Source organism: Heterodontus francisci, chromosome 14 (genome assembly GCF_036365525.1).
Source record: "Heterodontus francisci isolate sHetFra1 chromosome 14, sHetFra1.hap1, whole genome shotgun sequence".
Lineage (NCBI taxonomy): Eukaryota > Metazoa > Chordata > Chondrichthyes > Heterodontiformes > Heterodontidae > Heterodontus > Heterodontus francisci.
Genome location: NC_090384.1, coordinates 93,787,884 through 93,811,325, shown reverse-complemented (window position 1 = coordinate 93,811,325; position 23,442 = coordinate 93,787,884). Strand labels below are relative to the sequence as shown.

General features: G+C 41.2%; 1 protein-coding gene across 7 annotated transcripts in view; it reads right to left on the bottom strand.

Annotated features, from left to right (window-relative positions):
• Positions 1-23,442, bottom strand: part of LOC137377160 (liprin-alpha-1-like) — a 160,615-nt gene that overhangs the window by 65,385 nt on the left and 71,788 nt on the right. For 6 of the 7 annotated variants that reach the window (XM_068046550.1, XM_068046544.1, XM_068046547.1 and 3 more), the window contains exons 3-12: positions 22,396-22,560; positions 17,441-17,515; positions 16,821-16,928; positions 15,465-15,686; positions 13,100-13,246; positions 11,125-11,259; positions 3,697-3,780; positions 2,342-2,473; positions 1,762-1,824; positions 1,032-1,123 (exon numbers count right to left, since the gene is read on the bottom strand). In XM_068046550.1, the coding sequence (XP_067902651.1) occupies positions 1,032-1,123; positions 1,762-1,824; positions 2,342-2,473; positions 3,697-3,780; positions 11,125-11,259; positions 13,100-13,246; positions 15,465-15,686; positions 16,821-16,928; positions 17,441-17,515; positions 22,396-22,560 (1,223 nt within the window). The remainder of the gene's footprint in view (positions 1-1,031; positions 1,124-1,761; positions 1,825-2,341; positions 2,474-3,696; positions 3,781-11,124; positions 11,260-13,099; positions 13,247-15,464; positions 15,687-16,820; positions 16,929-17,440; positions 17,516-22,395; positions 22,561-23,442) is intronic. The other variant, XM_068046549.1, reaches the window with a different exon arrangement.

The window sequence follows — 23,442 nt, the reverse complement described above, 5'->3', positions numbered from 1 at the left end:
GCTCCCAATTCATATGTACTCCTCATTCAAGCAGGGTTGGTCCCCTGGCATGATGATGATAGAGTGAGGGATATGCTGGGCCAGGAGGTTACAGATCATGGTTGGATACGATTCTGCTGCTGCTGATGGCCCACAATGCCTCATGGATGCTCAGTTTTGAGCTGTTCAATCTGTTCTGAATCTATCTCACTTTGCACAGTGGTACGGCCACACAACACGATGGAGGGTGTCCTTAGTGTGAAGACAGGATTTCGTCTCAAGGACTGTGCAGTGGTCACTCCTACCAACACGGTCATGAACAGATGCATCGGCAACAGGTAGCTTTGTGAGGTTGAGGTAAAGTAGGCTTTTCCCTGTTGTTGGTTTTCTCACAACCTGCCAAAGGCCCAGTCTGGCAGTTATGTCCTTCAGGACTCACCCGGCTGAGTCAGTAGTGGTGCTACCTAGCTACTCTTGGTGATGGGCATTCAAGTCCCCCACCCAGAGAACATTCTGCACCCTTTGCTACTCTCAATGCTTCTTCCAAGTGATGTTCAACATGGAGGAGTACTGATTCATCAGTTGAGGTAGAGGAGTAGATGGTAATCAGCAGGTTTCCTTGCCTGTGTTTGACGTGATGCCATGAGACTGCATGGGGTCTGACGTCACTGATGAGGACTCCCAGGTCCACTCCCTCCAGATTATATACCACTGTGCTGCCAACTCTGTTGGGTCTGTCCTGCCGATGGGATAGGACATACCCAGGAATGGTGATGGAGAAGTCTGCAACATCAGCTATAAGGTATGATTCGGTGAGTACCCCCGATGTTAGTGAGGAAGACTTTGCAGGGTGTGCCTTTGTTGTTTCCGATGCCTCGGTCGACGCCGGGCGGTCCATCCAGTTTTATTCTTTTTTGAGTTTACACTGCTTAGATCAAAAACATGAGCTGAGATATAAATGAAAAACTTAGAGTACAAATTATGGAATAGTCAAAGACACAACAATTTTGTGCAGATTGGTGGTTGGAATGGCATTTTTTTTTGTACGATACCTATGATGCACAGCGTCTCCAAAAGCAGCAGCTTTCACTCTCCACTCATCATTCTCAGCTCGTGAGTTTTCAATTTCAACCAACAATTTATCCTGAAATATTAAAATGCAATTGTTTGAAAAAAGGCAGTTTAATAAAATTTAAAAAAATATAAAATGCAGTGGAATTTGTCTAGAGCAATCAATCGACAGTCCCAATATGTTCATAATCTAAACTTGACCCCATATTAACGTTGAGCACCTGAGTTAAGTTACTATAGTCCAGTTTTTCTGTATAATTAAAGCCTAAATTTTTAAATGGGCCTGTCAAATAATATCACAACTCAGGTTTACAAATCAACCATTGCAAGAGAGCAGCAATGATATTCCATAAAGTTGTTCATTTTCTGACCTATTTGCAGAAACTTTGGGAAAGGTAAAAAATACGATTTTTATTTTGGAAAAGACGCACTCTCAATGCACTTTAAAGATGTTAAATTAACTGTGTTAAATGATTGGGCACAGCTCAAACTACAGGTATGAAGTACAAGTTTTAAGATGAAAGCTCCCCTACAGAATTAAAATGCTGATGCACTGACAGCATTAATAAGAGTACATGAATTTTTAATTCGCAGTATAGTTCATTTACATTTCGAAGTGCATTTCAAGAGGTAGGCAGAGGCCTGAAACAAATCAAATGGTAGTGAATACAATAAATCATGACAGATAATAGCTTTATCAATGAAACCTACCTTCTCATGGTGTGTTTCTTCAATCAGCTGCTTTGTGTTTTCAAGCTCTCGAATAAGGGAATTCTGAAATAATATTTTGCAGGACAATTTATACCAGATTGTTTAACATTATGACAGTAAATTCAAAACAGATATTTCAATCCAAAAATATAATTAATGTTTCACATAATGCCAAATAGATGACATTACGAGGATGGGAGAGAAGGGGATTTTTTTCAGTTATCTGCCCCCTACCCAAATCAATCATTTTATCTCCTAAATGGTTCATGTCTTTCCACTTGCATATTGCTCATCAGCCAAGAGGTGGGACAAGACTGAGCAAGACTTCATCACAACTGTTAATGGATGCAGTATGATCCTTTCTGCCAATTTTCCTCTCTTGGATGTTAAAAACCACTCCAATGAATCACATGGTAGAAACTCCGATATATGTTATCATGAACGGACGATGTATATCTATTTAGCATCTGAACTATGGTCCTCTGAACTGAATCCTAACTTTTCTAAAATATCAGGCCACTAAGCGAAATATATCACCTATCTACAAGGATATAATATTTTAAAATATAAAATGGACTACCTTTTCCTCTAATGCAGCCATCCTTTCCTTTAGATGAAGCTGAAGCCTTTCATTGGACTCCGACAGGAGTTTATCTACTGTGTCTGATAAGCGCTTATTGTGTTCTTCATTCATCTTTTCCCTCTGTCGAGCCTTTTAAATAAAATGGATGGATTTATTTTAAAAAATTAGATATACCAAAACACAAACTCAAATGATTGATAGACACTATACAGATCTAATTTTAAACACAAGTGCATGCTTATTTTTATTTTAAAAGCATGTGCTTGTCCATTGAATACAAACTTTACATTAGTGTTAAGTACTTGTGTCATACCCAAAAGTTTTAAAACTAATAGATATTTGGCACATACAGAAAAGAATCAAGTTTAGTGAAAAGCTAATGAAATGTTACAAGTCTAGGATGTTTACAGACGTAAAATCCAATGCAAAAGTTCCCAGCACGGTCATTTTTAAGAGGAATCCAAAGTTTGTGAAACTTGTCAAGTTTGATTAAAAGTTGAAATGAATCTGTTACTGAAGAGATATCAGATTGTAGATGTATAAGCAAGATAGGTGGATAACTCCAAGCATGACAATCACTGCTAGGAAAATATTTGTTGAGGGACAAATAGATTTATGTACTTTAGTTAAAAGTGCTTTATGTCTTTCCATGGCTTTGGTGGTAGAATAACTAATGTTGCCATTCTGCCAACAATTCCAAAATAAAACTTCACAAATATTTTTAATAGATAGAAGCAGATGCTTTTATAAGTGGCAAGACCAAGCAGGTGAAAACAGGCCATTTCTGGCATCTTACCGCCAGAGACAATTTCCAAGCAAAGGCATTGTACAAAAGAAAGATACAAAAAAGGCTTGTTACCTCTCCCCAGTCATTCCAGTGACTGGCAGACAGGTTTGGGAAAAGTAGAGTGGGGATGGAGGGAGAGAATGTCAGTCTGGGAATTTTATTCTTTAAATTTCACTGTGAGCAGCATGAGAAATAAGAGGCAAATTAAGTTTTCATTTGGAAAAAAGTATATCGCTTATTTCAAATTGGGAGAGGTTTTGCGAGCACAACCAATGCACAATTCAATAAAGTCACACGGTCAACACAGTGACAAACTCCCATCTGCCACATCTTGGTTTGTGATTTAAATGAACTTGTAGTCTTTTCTTAAGGTGGGAAATAGCTGATTTTACTTTTTTTTTAATTAAAAAGTTCAAAGTTTACCGTTTATTTTGTGATATCTATGAAGATGCAACAGAATCCATACATCATAGTACAAACTGCACAAGATTCAATATTTGGAGTTTCAGCAGATTTATAATTTTAGATTCTATAAATCATTACACGGAAACCCCAAACAACATACTCGTTGCAATTCTTGATTCTTTTCTTCGAGCTGTGCCTCCAACTGCCGTAACCTTTCTTCAATGTTTCCATGCCTTTCTTCAGCCTGACAAATAAATAAATACTGTTAAATATTGCAAAGATTGAGCTTTGAAATAAGTCTTTATGAAAATTGCAAGTCTTCCAAGAAGCTCAGTCCCACTTAAGTGGTGTTAAGCTTCAGCCAGTGGTCTCACAAAAGCCTGGTGTAAGCAGCATTTTATGAAAAACATGTCAGATGTTCAATGGTGCTTTAAATTGCTGTGTGCACATTTGAAGCTTTAATGCTCAGCAAGCTCAGCCTATGGAATCAAGGCTTTCACTGCCACTGTTTGCAGAAGGCAATAAGTAGCAAGCATAAAACAGTGACTGGAACATTACATATTCTACCTTCCTAAGCATGGAGCTCAGTTCCACCAGTTTAGCTTCCATAAGAGTAGAATCTTCAGAAGAAAGGGAAGGATCAGACTAAGAAAGGCAAAAAGGTACAGGAAACAGCAGAAAGGTTACTATTGTCAAGACTACAATACGAACAGAGAAAATGGATGCAGATGAATCCTGATTAAAAAAGATACAATTAGTTTATCTGGAAATGCTTTGCTTGTATGAAATGGAGAAGAACATGGGTGCAAGTACATACATATCAAGAGGAAGAATACATGGATATAATCTTATGTACATAGATATGAAAAAGATACACAAGCATTAACAGGCTGTCTCAAATGTTTTTAATAAGGGATTCTGCTTAGTCAAACTTCACACACACACACACCAGGACAATTTCCCATTTAAAAAAAGCCATTGTTGCACAGTATGTTAAATAAAAACAAAACAAAAATCATTGCGGTTATCTCTCAGATGCTCAAAACTATACTGTAATGATAGCAAACCTTCAAATTACATACGTATAAAAAAAACCTCAGACTTCAAAACAGAAGGTAATCTTGCTCATTATGTCAGTCACCCTTATCAGATCTTCCACATACCTCCAGGTCAGGCCAGCCTTCAAGCGCCAAATGGATGCAGGGATTGTTCCATGCCCCCAGAGACCGAGGCCCGAGGACTGTGCAAAATTTGTCTTTGGGTCTCATATACATACGAACAGTGAGCTGCAGGTGTCTGTTGTGCCTCCACAGGCAGCTTGCTTGACCAAAGAATAGAATTTTGAGCCTCAGGCAAATTGCAGGGCAAGTGGGGAATGGACAATGATGCGGAAGCAGATCGCGGCCCACACTGGCCATCAGCAGTGCTGTGGACCAGGAGGAGCACTCTTCTTGGCACCAAATCAATTTACAATTTTTAAACCTATAAAGTTACCTAGCTAGGTCGCATCAACGTCTTGAAAAACTGACTGCAGCAGCCCCAATGCCTGTTCTGCTCGGAGCAGCGTAATTTCACTGAGGGGTCCTCAAACAAATGTTGGGCCCCTTGCATATGCCAGCTGCCCAAAAATACCCATCCCAATTTCTTGTATGTGTTGGTCCTCACTGCACTCATTTTAAGCCTGTAACAAAGGCACAAAAGAAACCAAATTCTGCCTCTATTGTGCTTCTGCACTCTTTGTTTCTATCCTGGGCAAGAAACCAAGGGCTAGAACTCTGACCACCTCCTGCTTTCTGTATCCAAGGTTTGGTCAACTGAGCTGCCAATGCCAGTTCCTGCCCTACTCTGAGTCTCCTTGCAACTACCCTCGCTTTCCACAAATGAATTATCTTATCCTAACAATGAGTGTGCATGTTTACAGGACTGTCTAAATGACTTGCATTGTCTCATGCTGAAGTTCAAGCACCCACACCCACCGCTTCTGGATATACACTTGGCTTGAACTCTAATCTGTACTTCTCACAAATTGAATTTAATTGATTATAATTTCTTGATACAGGACAACAAAATCCTTGAAAAGTCAGAAATTCTCAAACACATATGGTCAGTTTTGTCTGGGTTCCATAGGACTGTGGAAGCATCTGACTGGACTTGAGTGTTTTAAGTCTGCCTATATAAAATAGCTCAGTCCCACACACATCAAAATAGAGAAGGGTCTTCCTTTTCAAACATGAAATATGATTGATTCATGTTCACCTTCATTATCATTTCAATGATCTGTAACACTATATTTGGCAGAAATGTAGAATGAAGTTCAGGTTTTGCGATCTTGATGCTGTCTGGCAAGTATCGTCTATGACTGAGACATGCCATTATTTGACCCTTAAACTGAAGGCCAAGGGCACAAGTACAAATCAGTTCCAGGTCAATAATTTTAGTAGAGAGACCATTTTAGGTTTGGGATGGATGGTTGGGGAAGATAATAGGAAAAATCTACAATTGTGTTCAACTGTGTCATTCCCTAAATCCACCTGTTTTGCTAGATCACTCCCCTAAATGCTCTCTTGCTCAGACTTAACATAATAGAACCATAGAAAATAGGAGCAGGAGTAGGCCATTCAGCCCTTTGAACCTGCTCCATTCATTATCATGGCTGATCATCCAACTCAGTAACCTGTTCCCACTTTCGCTCCATATCCTTTGATCCCTTTAAACCCAAGAGCTATATCTAACTCCTTCTTGAAAACATACAATGTTTTGGCCTCAACTGCATTCTGTGGTAGCGAATTCCACAGGCTCACCACTCTCTGGGTGAAGAAATTTATCCTCACCTCAGTCCTGAATGGTTTACCCCGTATCCTTAGACTATGACCCCTGGTTCTGGACTCCCCCACCATCAGGAACATCCTTCCTACATCTACCCTGTCAAGTCCTGTTAGAATTTTATAGGTTTCGATGAGATCCCCCCCTCACTCTCCTGAACTCCAGCGAATATAATCCTAACCGACTCAATCTGTCCTCATGCGTCAGTCCCGCCATCCCAGGAATCAGTCCGGTAAACCTTTGCTGCACTCCCTCTAAGAACATCCTTCCTCAGATAAGGAGACCAAAACTGCACACAATATTCCAGGTGTGGCCTCATCAAGGCCCTGCACAATTGCAGCAAGACATCCCTGCTCCTGTACTCGAATCCTCTCACTATGAAGGCCAACATACCATTTGCCTTTTTTTAACCACCTGTTGGACCTGCAAGCTTACCTTCAGCAACTGGTGTACGAGAACACCCTGGTCTCGTTGCATATTCCCCTCTCAGTTTATGGCCGTTCAGATAACAATCTGCCTACCTGTTTTTGCTACCAAAGTGGATAACCTCACATTTATCCACATTATACTGCATCTGCCATGCATTTGCCCACTCACTTAACTTGTCCAAATCACCCTGAAGCCTCTCTGCTGCATCCTCACAACTCACCCTCCCACCCAGTTTTGTGTCATCTGCAAATGTGGAGTTATTACATTTAGTTCCCTCATCTAAATCAATATATATTGCGAATAGCTGCAGTCCTAGCACCAATCCCTGCAGTACCCCACTAGTCACTGCCTGCCATTTGGAAAAAGACCCATTTATCCCTACTCTTTGTTTTCTATCCATCGCAATACACTACCCCCAATGCCATGCGCTTTAATTTTACACGCTAATATCTTATGTAGGACTTTGTCAAAAGCCTTCTGAAAGTCCAAATAAACCACATCCACTGGCTCCCCATCATCAACTCTACTAGTTACATCCTTGAAGAATTCTAGTAGATTGGTCAAGCATGATTTCCCTTTCGTAAGTCCATGCTGACTCTGTCCAGCTCTCCAAGCGCTCTGCTATAAAATCTTTGATAATGGACTCCAGGACTTTCCCCACCGCTGATGTCAGGCTGACTGGTCTATAATTCCCTGCCTTCTCTTTACCTCCCTTTTTACATGGTGGGGTTACATTAGCTACCCTCCAATCTGTAGGAACTCTTCCACAGTCTACAGAATCTTGGAAGATGACCACCAATGCATCCACTATTTCTAGAGCCACTTCCTTAAGTACTCTGGGATGCAGACCATCAGGCCCTGGGGATTTATCGGCCTTCTATCCCAATTCCCCCAACACCATTTCTCTAATACTGATTTCCTTCAGTTCCTCTCTCGCTAAACCCTGTGTTCCCTAACATTTCTGGTATGATATTTGTGTCCTCCTTTGTGAAGACAGAACCGAAGTATGCATTTTGTTGGTCAGCCATTTCTTTGTTCCCCATAATAAATTCCCCTATTGCTGACTGTAAGGGACCTAAATTTGTCTTCACTAATCTTTTTCTCTTCACATACCTATAGAAACTTTTACAGTCAGTTTTTATGTTCCCTGCAAGCTTGCTCTCGTACTCTATTTTCCCCTTCTTAATCAATCCCTTGGTCCTCCTTTGCTGAATTCTAAACTGCTCCCAATCCTCAGGTATGTTGCTTTTTCTGGTGAATTTATATACCTCTTCCTTGGATCTAATGCTATCTCTGATTTCCCTTGTAAGCCACGGTATGGCTACCTTTCCAGTTTTACTTTTGCGCCAGGCAGGAACAATTGTTGGAGTTCATCCATGTGCTCTATGAATATTTGCCATTGCCTTTCTACCGCCATCCCTTTAATTAACGTTCCCCAATCCATCATAGCCAATTTGTGCCTCATACCTTCATAGTTTCCTTTACTATCATTCAGGACCCTAGTCTCAGAATCAACTACGTCACCCTCCATCTTGATGAAGAATTCTATCATATTATGGTCGTTCATCCCCAAGGGGTCTCGCACAACTAGACTGTCAATTATTCTTTTCTCATTACACAATACCCAGTCTAGGATGGTCTGTTCTCTTTCAACACACCATTAATATATTGTTTGCCGTTTCTCCGTGACCTTTTGGTCAGCTATGTGGCCTGGTCCAATCTGCACCTTCTCCTTTGTTATCTCTTGCCCCACCCCCACCTCACTTGTTTATAATCTGTGACTTTTCTAATATTTGTCAGTTCCGAAGAAGGGTCACTGACCCGAAACGTTAACTCTGCTTCTCTTTCCACAGATGCTGCCAGACCTGCTGAGTGATACCAGCATTTCTTGTTTTGTTTCAGATTTTCAGCATCAGCAGTATTTTGCTTTTATTTTATGGTCTGTTCTCTAGTTGGTTCCTCAACGTATTGGTCCAGAAAACCATCCCGTATACACTCCAAGAATTCCTCCTCTATGGTATTGTGACTAATGTGATTTGCCCACTCTAAATGCAGATTAAAATCACCCATTATTACAGATGATCCTTTATCGCATGCATCTCTAATTTCCTGTTTAATGCCATTTCCAACATCACCACTACAGTTTGGGGGGGGGGGGGGGGAGGGGGGGGGGGTCTATAAAGAACCCCCACTAATGTTTTTTGCCCCTTAGTGTTTCTCAGCTCTACCCATACAGATTCCACATGGTCAGAGCTAATATCTTTCCTCACTATTGCGTTAATTTCCTCTTTAACCAGCAATGCAACTCCACCGCCTTTTGCTTGTTTTCTGTCCTTCCTAAATACTGAATACCCCTACGTCGTTTCATTTCCCATCCCTGGTCACCTTGCAGCCATGTCTCTGTAATCCCGACTATATCATAGCCGTTTACATCTATGTGTGTGATTAATCCATCCACTTTATTGCGAATGCTCCACACGTTAAGGCACAAAGCCCTAAGGCTTGTCTTTTTAACATTACTTGGCCCCTTCCCACTATTTTTCACTGTGGCCCTGTTTGATGCTGGCCCTTGATTTCTCTGCCTATCACTTTTCTTATTCCCTTTACTGTCTTTTGTTCTCGCCTTTGATCCCCCCTCCTCTGACTCCTTGCAAAGGTTCCCCTGCCATTTTAGTTTAAACCCTCTCCAACCACTCTAGCAAATGCTCCCCCTGGGACATCAGTCCCGGTCCTGCTCAGGTGTAACCCGTCCAGTTTGTACCAGTCCCACCTCCCTCAGAACCGGTCCCAATGTCCCAGGAATCTAAAACCCTCCCCCTCACACCATCTCTTCAGCCACTTATTCATCCGATAAATCCTGCTATTTCTACTCTGACTAGCGCGTGGCACTGGTAGTAATCCTGAGATCACTACCTTTGAGGTCCTACTTTTGAACTTACTTCCCTAGCTCCCTATATTCTGCTTTTAGGACCTCATCTTTTTTTTTTAAACCTACGTCGTTTGTACCTATGTGTACCACGACCACTGATTGTTCACCCTCCCCCTTCAGAATGCCCTGTGACCGCTCTGAGACATCCTTGACCCCAGCACCAGGGAGGCAACATACCATCCTGGAGTCTCTTTTGCGGCCACAGAAACGCCTATCTATTCTCCTTACAATTGAATCCCCTATAACTGTTGCATGCCCACACTTTTTACTCCTCCCCTGTGCAGCAGAGCCAACCATGGTGCAACAATTTGGGCTGTTGCTGCTTTCCCAAGAGGCCATTCCCCCCCAACAGCATCCAAAGCAGTATATCTGTTTTGCAGGGGAATAGCCACAGGAGATTCCTGCACTGCCTGCCTAGTCCTCTTGCTCTGCTTGGGGGTCACCCATTCCCTTCCTGCCTATGGAGTCTGAGCTTGCGGTGTGACCACCTCTCTATATGTGCTACCCACCATACTCTCCGCCTCGTGGATGCTCCACTGTGTCCCCAGCTGCCGCTCCAGCTCCAAAACCCGAGGACACATGCTGGTCCCGGACACTGGAATTGTTCCCGGCTTCCAACATGGAGCACGAGGAGCACACCACGGCTTTGAGCTTTCCTGCCATGACTTAACCCTTTAAATTAAACCCTTTGGAAGATCTTAATATCAAATAATATCAATTACTCTAGGACCCTTTTTCCCTGGTCCTCGTTGCTACAGAACTCCCTAAAAAACACTACTTCCTATATATGAGAAAAAACTGCAGACCTTTTTCCCTTTCTTCATTTTGGGGAAGACAGTTCTCAGAACAGCTGGCAAAGAAATACAGAAGCAAGGAAGTTTCTGCACTGATTTATATCGAACTGGTATAAGAGCAGCAGCATATGAGCTCCAAGGTCCAAGACCCAAGTTAATGGTTACAATAATTAGGCAGAGTATTTTACAAATCTCAATACCGGGAATATCCTTCAGTATCCAAGCATCAAGCAGCTAACCTTTCACTTACCATATAAGAGTCTGGGTTCCACCAGCACTGATTTGAAATGTATCGAGTCGCAAACCTAAAAAAAGGCTACTTTGATTGTGACTTTGAAAATGTCATGGTTTCCATCACAGCTAATTTTTTTTTATAAATGGTGAAAATCCCTATACTGGTCCAAGATTGAGTTTTCAGACTTCATTACTCAGCATCAAGTCTACATAACAGATTAAAAACTGTATTAACCAAAATGATCATCCTGTTTATATAGTGCTGCTTAAGATTGGACATTTTCTTTGGAGACAGTATTCTGCTTATTTGATCAACTTCCATTCTATGACCTAAACATGGTCGATAAGCTTTAAGGTCACTGGAGAATTAATGTCCTACCTTTGTAAGAGCTGCTACTCTCTGTGCCAACTCTGCTTCTACTTCGGGTAATGTTTCTGCCTTTCTGAGAGTTTGCTGTAGCTTCTGTTCAGCTAGTTCCAGCCGTTCTTGCAAATGACGGTTCTTCTCTTCACTCTACATTTTTAATTTTAAAGGATTAACATTGTCATCTCAACTTCAGAATAAGTTCTGGAATTTTCTTTATTTAAAAAAAAAATTAAACGAATCCACTTCCATTCGGCTTGGACATAGCTGACGTAAATGAAAAGCGAGGCATGCAGTAAATCAGGTAATCGCACTCCAACATGTGTCAGCCTTGCTTAGCAATCGCATTCACATCCGAGTCAGAAGGTTGAGGTTCCTAGCCTCCCATGCTAGGCTTTCAGCACATAATCCAGGCAGGAACTTCAGTAATACAGGATTGTCAGATGCATTCTCTTAAAATCAAGCTATTAAACCAAGGCCCCATTACCCCCTCATGTGCACGTAAAAGATTCCATGTCACTATTTGAAGAACAGAGAATGTTTCCTGTACCCTGGCCAACTCACTCTACAATGCACCTGCTGTTCCCCCAACACCACATCCCCTTATTTAAATGGGGGAATTTGTCTTCTCCCATATAAAACAGAACAACCTACTTCACCATGCTCTGATTGGATACAGTTAACTTTTCTACAGTACTACTGTATCACAGATCTTTACTCAAAGCAGAAATAAAGTGTAGGATAGAGTTCAGCCTTTGTTGCTTTATCTCAGGCTCAATGGAGAATAAAGCTCAGGCTCAGAATAGTGAATTACACTGTAACCAGAATTAACTATGTAACATCACAAACTGCTTCATTTCAGATAGATTCAGCAGTCCTCCAAGGGTTAAACTTTCAGTGCAATATTAACAGGAGGTGATTTTATGGCTAATTCCACTTGCCTAGCAGTAAAACTGTAGGCTTGCCAGAGATCAAAGAGTTGCAGTTCAATATTTCTGGGCACACCTACAATTTCCAAACATAGAAAATGTTGAACAGCTTTGGTGAAGAGAGAAGAATAATTACTGGCATTTCGGATGTGTATCCTTTCATTAGAACTCCTGATAAAGGGTACACGGCCAAAACACCAATGGCCTCTTTGTCATCTTTATTGATGCTGACTGATCAGCTGTGTATGTCCATATTTTTTGTCTTATTTCAAGTCTTTGCTTCTTATCTTAGTCCATGTTCAAAAGAAAAGGGAATTTATACAGCAAGTCACGTGACAATTTTGGTAATGTATCAAGCTTGACTAAAATTTGAGGAGGCAGTTTCAAATTACTGTCAATTTTTTGTTCATTCAACTGACCAACAGATCCCATGACAAAACTAAAAATTCTGCAATATAACTGCAAAAGTACAAGATGGTGAAAAATGCATCCAGTAAGGGAAAAATGCATGTGTTTAAACTTACTCATACAATATCTATTGTCAAAATATAGCACTGTAGAAAGCATTTAGATTAAATAAAGATTCAAAAGCCTTGAATCTGCATTTGTCCATAGAAATTTATATTCTGTTCCTTTCAGTGCTCATACACATGTTGATGACATTTGAAAAACTGTCTAAATAAATTAACTGGATCTATTTGCGTAGGGTTCCAAAACTCAAGCCAAAACGTTAGGGTTCTTTCTGTTGCAAATGAAAACTGACAGCATTCTTCTTCTCAACATTCAGTTAGCAAGAGCAGCTGGAGCATAATGTTTGTTCAAGTATTGAAACAGCTATATTTGTGTAATTAAGGTTGCACACAGAGAAATAATTATTTGCTTATCGCCTTCAGCCTCAAATTAGCTTCCGTGTATAAAGCCATTTTTTTTTTTTAACATCTAGTATCCCTGTTGCTCACACTGTTCCACATAATTTTGTCTTCCCTCAATGTTTTATGACAAATAGGTACATGCACAACAGTATAATCTGATAGCACTTCATTTTCAACTTATACAAATACCTGTATGTACAGAGCATCTTTATTGGCGAGTTCATTTTCAAGTTTATCATTGAGATCATGTACAGATGTTGATTCACGTTGTGCATTGAGGTAGCGTTTTTCAAGAGTTGTTATTCTTTCCTCCATATCATCTTTCTGGGCCATGGCCTATTATAAGAACATGTATGAGAAACAGGCATTGCACTCTCACCACCTTATTCAACCCCCAATCTTCTCTAAGAAAAAAACAAAAATCAGCACATAAAACGAATATCTTGGAATTAGTTCTTAAAAAAAACTGTTCCTAAAATCACAAACAAATCTCTGAAAATATTGCTAGAAGTTCAGGTTTCCTGCACCTGCCATGCAAATGTCAATATGCCAGTGCCCACTGTTTATCCTCAGTTCAGATGGAACCAGGGCTTTCTCCTCTAATTTTTCCTCCCATCTGGCCAAATACAGGCCACAAACTGTAGAATCAGAGAATCGTTACAACACAAAAGAAAGCCATTTGACCCATCGTGTCCATGCTGGCCCTCTTAAGGAGCAATTCACATACTGCCACTCCCCCGCCTCTCCCCATATCCCTGCACATTCCTCCTCTTCAGATATTGAGTATTTAGAAAATGTAGAAAAATTTACACCGCAGAAGGAGGCCACTCTGCCCATCTTGTCTGCACCTACTTAAAACGAACCACCCAGACTAATCCCATTTTCAGGAACTTGGTCTGTATCCATGGAGGCTACGGCATTTCAGGTGCATATCCAGGCACCTTTTAAATGAGTTGAGGGTTTCTGCCTCTACTACCCGTTCAGGCAGAGAATTCCAGACCCCTACCACAGTCTGGGTGAAAATGTATTTCCTAATCTCCATTCTAATCCTTCTACCATCTTAAATCTATGCCCCCTAGTCACTGACCCCTCTGTTAAGGGAAGTAGATCCTTCCCATCCACTCTATCCAGGCCCCTCACAACTTTGTACACCTCAATCAAATCTCCCCTCAGCCTCCTCTGTTCCAAGGAAAACAACCCCAGCCTATCCAAACTTTCCTCATAGTTGCAATTTTCCAGTCCTGGCAACATTCTCATAAATCACCTCTGTACCCTCTAGTGCAATTACATCCTTTCTGTAATGAGCGACCAGAACTACACGCAGTACTAAAGTTGTGGCCCAACTAGTATTTTGCATAGCTGCAACATAACCTCCCTGCTCTTCTATTCTATGCTTCAGCTAATAATGGAAAGTATTCCATGTGCCTTCTTAACCACCTATCAATCTGTCCTGCTACCTTCAGGGATCTGTGGACATACACTCCAAGGTCCCTCACTTCCTCTACATCTCAGTACCCTTCCACTTGTTTGACCTCTCCAAATGCATCACCTCACACTTCTCCAGGATGAATTCCATTTGTCACTTTTCTGCCCACCTGACCAGTCCATCGATATCTTCCGGCAATCTACAGCTTCCCGCCTCACCAACCACGCGGCCAATGTTTGCGTTGTCAGCAAACTTCTTGATCATGCCTCCTATATTTAAGTCCAAATCATTAATATATGCCACAAAAAGCAGGGAGCCTAGTACTGACCCCTGCGGAACCCCACTGGAAACAGCCTTCTAGTCCCAAAAACACCAGTCAACGATTACCCTTTGTTTCCTGTCACTAAGCCAATTTTGTATCCAGCTTGCTGCATTCCCTTGATTCCAAGCGCTTTTATTTTTTTAAAACCAGTCTGCCACGTGGGACCTTGTTGAAAGCCTTGCTAAAATCCATGTAGACCACATCAACAGCTGTGCCTTTCCAACTGACAGTAAACCCCGTCTCAGAACTGATTCCAATAGTTTGCCCACTACTGAAGTTAGACTGACTGGCCTGTAATTATTCAGTCTATCCCTTGCTCCATTTTTAAACAAAGCTACAACCTGAGCAGTCCTCCAATCCTCCAGCACCACACCTGCATCCAAGTCAAGTTTGGAAAATGGTCAGAAACTTACTACCATAACTTGATGCTGAATCATAGAGCATTCAAAGGATGATTATCACATGGCTTTCTAACTTGTATTCACCTTTAATACGCACTATAACATGGTGCCCATCTAGCAGCCCAACTAAAAAATCAGCCAACACTTCTTTCAGTGGCAGGGGGCCAAAACAAACATTAAATGGTTAAGCGAGCTTGTCGTGTTGCCAGTTTTTTAGGTAGTTACAAAGAATGGTATTTAGAATAGTTCCTTGCTACAATATATGGTTTTGTAAATGCAGAAATTCTGTTCTTGAATTACATTCAAAGTTTGCAAACATACTCCTAGAAATCCATACAAATCCATGTTTGAGCTAGGCAATTCTCAGTTTTTTTTTTAAAGTAATTTTTACCTTAGTATTCTTACCTCACGCAAGTCCCTCTGAAGTTTAGTGTTCATTTCCTCAGACTTAATCAAGTCTTTGCGGGCTGTATCCAGATCCTCTTCAAGCTCTGACACCCTACTAGAGAGAGCAGCCAGTCGATCCTTTAACTGCCCCTGCTCCTTGTTTTGTTTATCTATCGTCTCCTGAAGCTCTATTACTTTAATTGAATCTTCATCGTGGTTTATAGAACAATTGGAAAATCTCTGCAAAAAAAGGGTACAGAATTGCAACCTTTTAAAGAACAAAGCCAATAGAATTCCCTCCCACCTATGATAATGTTAACATTATAAGAATATATATAGAAATAGTATCAAATGATAGATAATTGCTAAACTAGATTGTGAAACTTGCATTTTCTTGGTCATGGTAGAGCACCTCAAAAACACTGAATGAGATGGTTTGGTTCCAATTAGAGGCCAGTTACCCGACCCGAACCTGACTTATGTCAGGTTTGGGTCGGGCCCTTCTTCAGGGTACGGCTTTCAGGCTCAGCTCGGGTTGGGCCGAGTCCAGGTCGAGTCGGGTTGGGTTGGACACACACAGTAAGAGCTCTGCTGGTAAGTATTGAAATTTTTTTTAAAAAACTTACCTGAGCTGGGAGTCCGGGACGAAACTGAGACTGCGCAGTGTGCAGGTGACGTCACTGTGACGTCATCACGCATGCGCTGCAGCTTCTTGCAGGTTTGGTGTCAGGAAGGTAAGTAAATGGATGGTCAGGTCGGGCTCGGGGCAAAATCGGAGGGACTTGGGCCGGGTCGGGTTCTTTTTTCCCAACCTGAACAGGCCTCTAGTTCCAATCTCAAAATGTCTTGCATGTGGTGTCATAAATATGGCTGCTGTAAAGAGCTCCAAGATCCAAATGAAAAACTCAGTCTGAATATATCCCTTTGTCTGAGTTATTCAAGCTACCTGGTCTCGATGCAAATTTAGTGGCTCTCTGAAACTACAAATCTTTGAAGGACAGAATGCATACCAGCTAAGCTAAGTATTCTCATGCCAATTCTCTCCTCTCCTTCCCTACCAACCTGCTCACATCTTATTCATTTGCACCTGGAGGTTAAATAAATGAACATATTTTTGCACGCTACCAACAAAAGTATTATCCACATGTTCATCATTATTCCATACCACCAGGCAAACCTGTACAGTAACTTTAGGCTTTCAATCGTAGTTAGAAACTACTCTGCTTCATTCCTGCAGTATAACAGATCATTCCTTCATACCAATTAAATCACAACTTTTAAATCACTCCCATGTATCTATTACTCCATGAAATAGTTAATTATAGGATGTAAATACAAAATGCAGCATAAAAATCTATGTTTGGGAACTCATACCATGCCATTCGTGCTTGGTAGATTATCACAGTCACGATTTCCATCTTCTAATGGATCTGTTGTTACTTTCTTCAGAGTAGGTGTATTTTGCTCTTTAAATAGGGAGATCTGAAACAAATTATAGAGTAAAATTCAATATTCAAAACAAGCATCTTTTTAAAATTCAGCAATTTCAAAATAAAGCTTTCAGTTGTGAATATATTAGCTGCAAGATAGGGGTTGGAAAGCTTGCCAATTGCGTATACTGCTTGGATTGCAATATAACCCAAGGTCTTATTTTCAAAGTCAGTGCTTAGCTCAGGATCCTGTATCATTTCTAAGTACCGAACTTGAAAACAGAAATGAGCTAATGGCAGTGATCACCCTAATACATGGGACAGCAAGTGCTGAGATTAGAATTTAATGCATCCAACACAGAGAGGCTTAAACCTCAAATACAACTTCTGCGACCCTCCCACTGTATCCCATTAAGTGTATTATTTCTGCACACTTCAAGTTTGCACATTTTACTTTACTACATTTGTAATTGCAATGTAAAGAACTCGCTGCCAATATATTATGAATTAAGCACCATCATAGTTCAGCAGATTATTCCAGGTGTACTTAACATAAATACTTACCTCTTTCTCTCTAACTACTATTTCTTCTTCTAATGCACTAACTCTTTCTAGTGCTACTCGTAACCGCTCTCGTACCTGAAAAACAGTAAAAAAAAATTCATACAAGGTAGCATTCAATATGCACAATACAATATAGTTTTCAACTCTAAATGGATTACTCATGCCTCACTCAAGTTAGTTTCCCAACTTTGGTGGAGGGAATTAAACCACTATAGTATAACATGCACATTTACTAAGGTACACAGAGAAATTAAAATATTGTTGTATGACAGACTACTATAACTATTTCTTCAAATTAGTCAACGGTGGCAGACTTATACCCTTTAAGTTATAGGAAAAGACTAGACAAAAACTCGTGCACTACTGCTGTCTAATACTAAGTCCCACTTGCCCATTACCTGATTCTTACTGCTACACAATAACTTCCCATCCCCAGGCAAAATATTTTTAATCTGCATCCTTGCTGTTAAATCCCTGCATATATTTTTCCCCTACAGAGTACTCCATTCCTCAAATTCCGGGCTTTTTTGGATGCCCTGCATTTGTTGATTTCACAAGTAGCAACAGAAGCTTCAAACAGCTGCATTGTGTGTTTAAGGTTGCATCAATTTACAATGTCACAATAGAATAAAATAACCTCACCAAGTACTTCCGCTCCTTTAAAATCATGTTCAAAACCCAACTCTTTGACTAAGCTTTTAGTGACTCCTTAACTTCTCCCTTCCTGACTCAGCACCTGTTTTGCTGAGAAGCAATCAAGGACATTCAAGTTGAAGACTTTTTACAATGCAAGTTGCTGTTGAAAGTTCTATGCAAGTTTTAGTGATCAACATTAACTTCTTCAATTACTTACCAATCACAAAGGATTTAATTCTTTCAATTCAAATTTGATAAGCACATACAAATATGAAATCAAAACATACCAGTAGTCTTGATTTTGAAACAATTTTTGTTCTGTATCATAAATTACTCACCGAAGACACAAAGGACAGATAATGTGTATGTAGGCCTTTGGGTTGAAGCCATTTTCTAACAGAACTGTACAAACAGTTTGCTCAATTCATCAAAAAACTACCCAAAAGAACAACTATATTCTCCAAATATATAAAACTAATATTTGGGGAGGATGAGAGGGAGGAGAGAGAAATTATAAAAGTGAAGTACATGTAACTTCCAATTACCATTTTATTCCCCCCCCCCCACCTCCCAAAAGACAACATCGAGTCATAGAGTCGATGACTCTATGTTGTCTTTGGGGGAGGGGGGGTGGGGGCGGGGAAAGAAAATGGTAATTGGAAGTTACATGTACTTCACTTTTATAATTTCTCTCTCCTCCCTCTCACCCTCCCCAAACATTAGTTTTATATATGTAAACTATTGATTGAACTGATATAAGAAACAAGAGTAGGCCATACAGCCCCTCGAGCCTGCTCCGCCTACAAGATCATGGCTGACCATCCTCATTTACACTTTCCTGACCGATCCCCATATTCTTTGATTTCCTTAGTGTCCAATATTCTACCAGTCAATCTCAGTCTTGAATATACGCAATCACTGAGCATCCACAGCACCCTGGGGTAGGGAATTCCAAAGATTCACAACCCGCTGCGTGAAGAGGTTTCTCTTCATCTCGGTTCTACATGGCTAATCCCTTATGCAGAGATATTTCGTAGAAAAAGCATAAAAACATTTCACAGTGGCATAATCAGGTAGAAGTAGATGCTGACAAAGAAGGGGATATATTAGATAACAGCTTGGCCTCAGAGAGGAGAGCTTTAAAGGGGGTGGGGCTTAAAGGAGAGGGAAATGAAGAAATAGAAAGATTTAGAAAAGGAATTCCAAAACTGCATTCACCGGAGGCCAAATTTAGGTGAAAGTGTCTGGGGGCGGGGAGGGGTGTGGGAGGTGCAGGCAGTTTGTCAGACTGGAGGAAGGTACACTTGGAGAGGGACAAGGGCCATGAAAGGATTTAAAACATGAGAATCAGGAACAATGGACAAACTTATCTTCAATTTGTCACTTTAAAAAAAGCTAAAGCAAATTAGCACCCAGATCAAGATGATCAAACTCAAGGGCTATTTACAACCAGAAGTCAAATCACAAGCACATGCAGTCCCGCCTGTATAAAACTGCCTGTTCTGCAATTTCTGCTGCCAATAGCAAAAGCAATGAACAAAAGCCAGTAGAGTGATTGAAAAAACAGATTTGACACTTTTTTTTTGATTTCTGAAAACTTTATGCCTTTGCTACACCAAATGTAAATGACAATACAGCAAAAATACGATACTCCAGTGTTATTAATATCCAATAGCAGCTTACATTTATATAGCACCATTAAAGTAGTAAAATGTCCAAAGGCACGTCACAGGAGCGCAATCAGAGAAAAACTGAAACTAAACCACATAAAAGGATGTTAGGATAGATGGTCAAAGGGGTAAATTTTAAGCAGCGTCTTAAAGGAGGAGACAGAGATGAAGAGGCAGAGGAGTTTAGGACCCAGCCTGCCAAAGGCAGGCAAAGGAAATGGGAGATGCACAAGAGGACAACGCTGGAACACCATAGAATCCTTGAAGGGTTGCAGGGCTGGAGGAAGTTACAGAAATAAATAGACGGGTGAGGCCACAGAGGGATGAGAACGAGGATGAGAATTTTAAAAATCTCTGCTGGACTGGGAGGAAATCCAAGTCAGGGGTGATGGGTGCATAGGACATGCGGTGAGTTAGAATACAGGCAGCAGAATTTTGGCTGAGCTTAAGTTCATCAATGGTGCAAGATGGGAGGTCAGTCAGGGATGTACTGGAATAATCGAGTCAGGAAGTAAACAAAAGCATGGATGAGGGTTGCAGCAGCAGATGGGCTGAAACATGAGAGAAATCTTTCAACATTCCCAGACAGTAAAAAGGGGGCCGGGAAAAAAAAAAAATCTAGTTTTTCTCCACTGTTAGTTCCTACCCGCTCACATCCCTCAGCGCCTGACAGAACAGGAGTCCTGTTTTTGGCTAATTGATAAAAGGTGCACGGGTGCCTCTGATGCCCTCCTTTTCCCTCCACACCATTGCTGATTGGTAGAATCACACCCTACACCTGTCTCCCCACTTCTCTCAACCCTCCCCAAAACTAGTAGCCCATGCACCAAAATATTTGACTGAAGGCTGAAAGCCAATAGAAGCTTTTCCACTGTCAGGTCAATTGTAACATATAAGATACTGTCTGAGCATCTTTACTTATTGCAGGGCTTAGTGAGAGAGGAACTGAAGGAAATCAGTATGAGTAGAGAAACAGTGTTGGGAAAATTGATGGGATTGAAGGTTGATAAATCCCCGGAGCCTGATGGTATGCATCCTAGAGTACTTAAGGAAGTGGCCCCAGAAATGGTGGATGCATTGGTGGTCATCTTCCAAGATTCGATAGACTCTGGAACAGTTCCTACAGATCAGAGGATAGCTAATGTAACCCCACTATTTAAAAAGGGAGGTAGAGAGAAAGCAGGGAATTATAGACCAGTCAGCCTGACGTCAGTAGTGGGGAAAATTCTACAGTCCATTATCAAAGATTTTATAGCAGAGCACTTAGAGAACAGTGGTAGAATCGGACAGAGTCAGCATGGATTTATGAAAGGGAAATCATGCTTGACAAATCTACTAGAATTCTTCGAGGATGTAACTAGTAGAGTTGATGAGGGGGAGCCAGTGGATGTGGTTTATTTGGACTTTCAGAAGGCTTTCGACAAAGTCCCACTTAAGAGATTAGCATGTAAAATTAAAGTGCATGGGATTGGGGTTAGTGTATTGGGATGGACAGAAAATTGGTTGGCGGACAGAAAACAAAGAGTAGGGATAAATGGGCCTTTTTCCAAATGGTAGGCAGTGACTAGTGGGGTACTGCAGGGATCGGTGCTAGGACCCCAGCTATTCACAATATATATTAATGATTTAGATGAGGGAACTAAATGTAGTATCTCCACATTTGCAAATGACACAAAACTGGGTGGGAGGGTGAGTTGTGAGGATGCAGCAGAGGCACTTCGGGGTGATTTGGACAAGTTGAGTGAGTGGGCTAATGCATGGCAGATGCAGTAAAATGTGGATAAATGTGAGGTTATCCACTTTGGTAGCAAAAACAGGAAGGCAGATTATCTGAACTGCTATAAATGGAGAGAGGGGAATATGCAACGAGACCTGGGTGTTCTCGTACACGTGTCACTGAAAGAAAGCTTGCAGGTCCAACAGGCGGTAAAAAAGGCAAATGGTATGTTGGCCTTCATAGTGAGAGGATTCGAGTACAGGAGCAGGACTGTCTTGCTGCAATTATACAGGGCCTTGGTGAGGCCACACCTGGAATATTGTGTGCAGCTTTTGTCTCCTTACCCGAGGAAGGATGTTCTTGCTATAGAGGGAATGCAGCAAAGGTTTACCAGACTGATTCCTGGAGTGGTGGGACAGACGCATGAGGAGAGATTGAGTCGGTTAGGATTATATTCGCTGGAGTTCAGAAGAGTGAGGGGGGATCTCATAGAAACCTATAAAATTCTAACAGGACTTGACAGGGTAGATGCAGGAAGGATGTTCCCGATGGTGGGGGTGTCCAGAACCAAGGGTCATAGTCTAAGGTAAACCTTTCAGGACTGAGAAGAGAAATTTCTTCACCCAGAGAGTGGTGAGCCTGTGGAATTCGCTACCACAGAAAGCAGTTGAGGCCAAAACATTGTATGTTTTCAAGAAGGAGTTAGATATAGCTCTTGGGTCTAAAGGGATCAAAGAGTATGGGGGGGAAAGCGGGAACAGGCTACTGTGTTGGACGATCAGTCATGATCATAATGAATGGCGGAGCAGGCTCGAAGGGCCAAATGGCCTACTCCTGCTCCTATTTTCTATGTTTCCACGAAATACCAGGAAAACCAAACTCCATATGGTGAAATTTATTTGGAACAATGTGATATACAGAAATACAAATACCTTTTCATCTAAAGCTTTGTGGTGTTCAAATAATGATTTGAGTGCTTTGAGAACTTCTACTTCACTAGATACACCCGCTGGTGATTGAGCTTGCCTCTTTACTACTGTCATTCTGAGTGACCGTTCATGTCTGGAAACGAGACATTCAAGGTGTTCTAAGAGCAGCTACAAAACAAACAAAAATTAGATTGATAAAATATTTAAACATTTTCGGAATTAGTGTTGCAGCAGAAACACTGAAGTCACAGAATCTATTGGTCTCAATAAATTATTAAAACTGTTCTAATCACAATGATCTAATTTTGCAGGATTCCCCACCCCCCCCCACCCCCCGCCCCCCCACCCCACAGCAGGAACTAAAAAGAAAATGCAGCACATGGCAGATTTTGCGCACTTATGCACAGGGCTCTTCACCACTGGCTCAACTAACAGCAATTAGGAGAAAAAAAAACTGAAACAACAGCAGGAGCACACCCTTGTGACAGCTTTTCCCCCAGCTCTGAAAACAGATGCCAACAGCTTTCTGACACTTTGTACAAATGGATATTAGTCACTAGGGTGGGATGGAAGGAAAACAGGGGGAGAATCCAACATATGAATTGCAGCAGGGATCACTGGGTCAGGAAGATCACTACCTCTTCTGCTCCACTACTTGACAGTCGAATAGAGTCCCCACTGTAGCATCTACTCAGATCAGCTCACTCAGCACAAAGTTAAGATAGAATCTGGAACTTTTAGGATATGTACCATTCAGTATCACCTACAAATCACATTTAGCCACTAAGCTGTGGCCATCAGGCAGTGGTCATTAACAGCTAGAAAGACATTGTGAACGCACTACAGTTACTCATTAATTACTCTATTTGACACACTTGCACAGGTATTTCAATCAGTTGACAAACAGAAAAATATCTGGGGGAATCTTTAGCCGATAAATATTGTGCAGTTCGAGCCTTGAAAAGATGTGGCCATACAGTTCGATAAATGAAGGTATTTTTGAACTTGGAATGAATCTGCTTTGGCCTCCTCTCAAGCAGAATCACCATT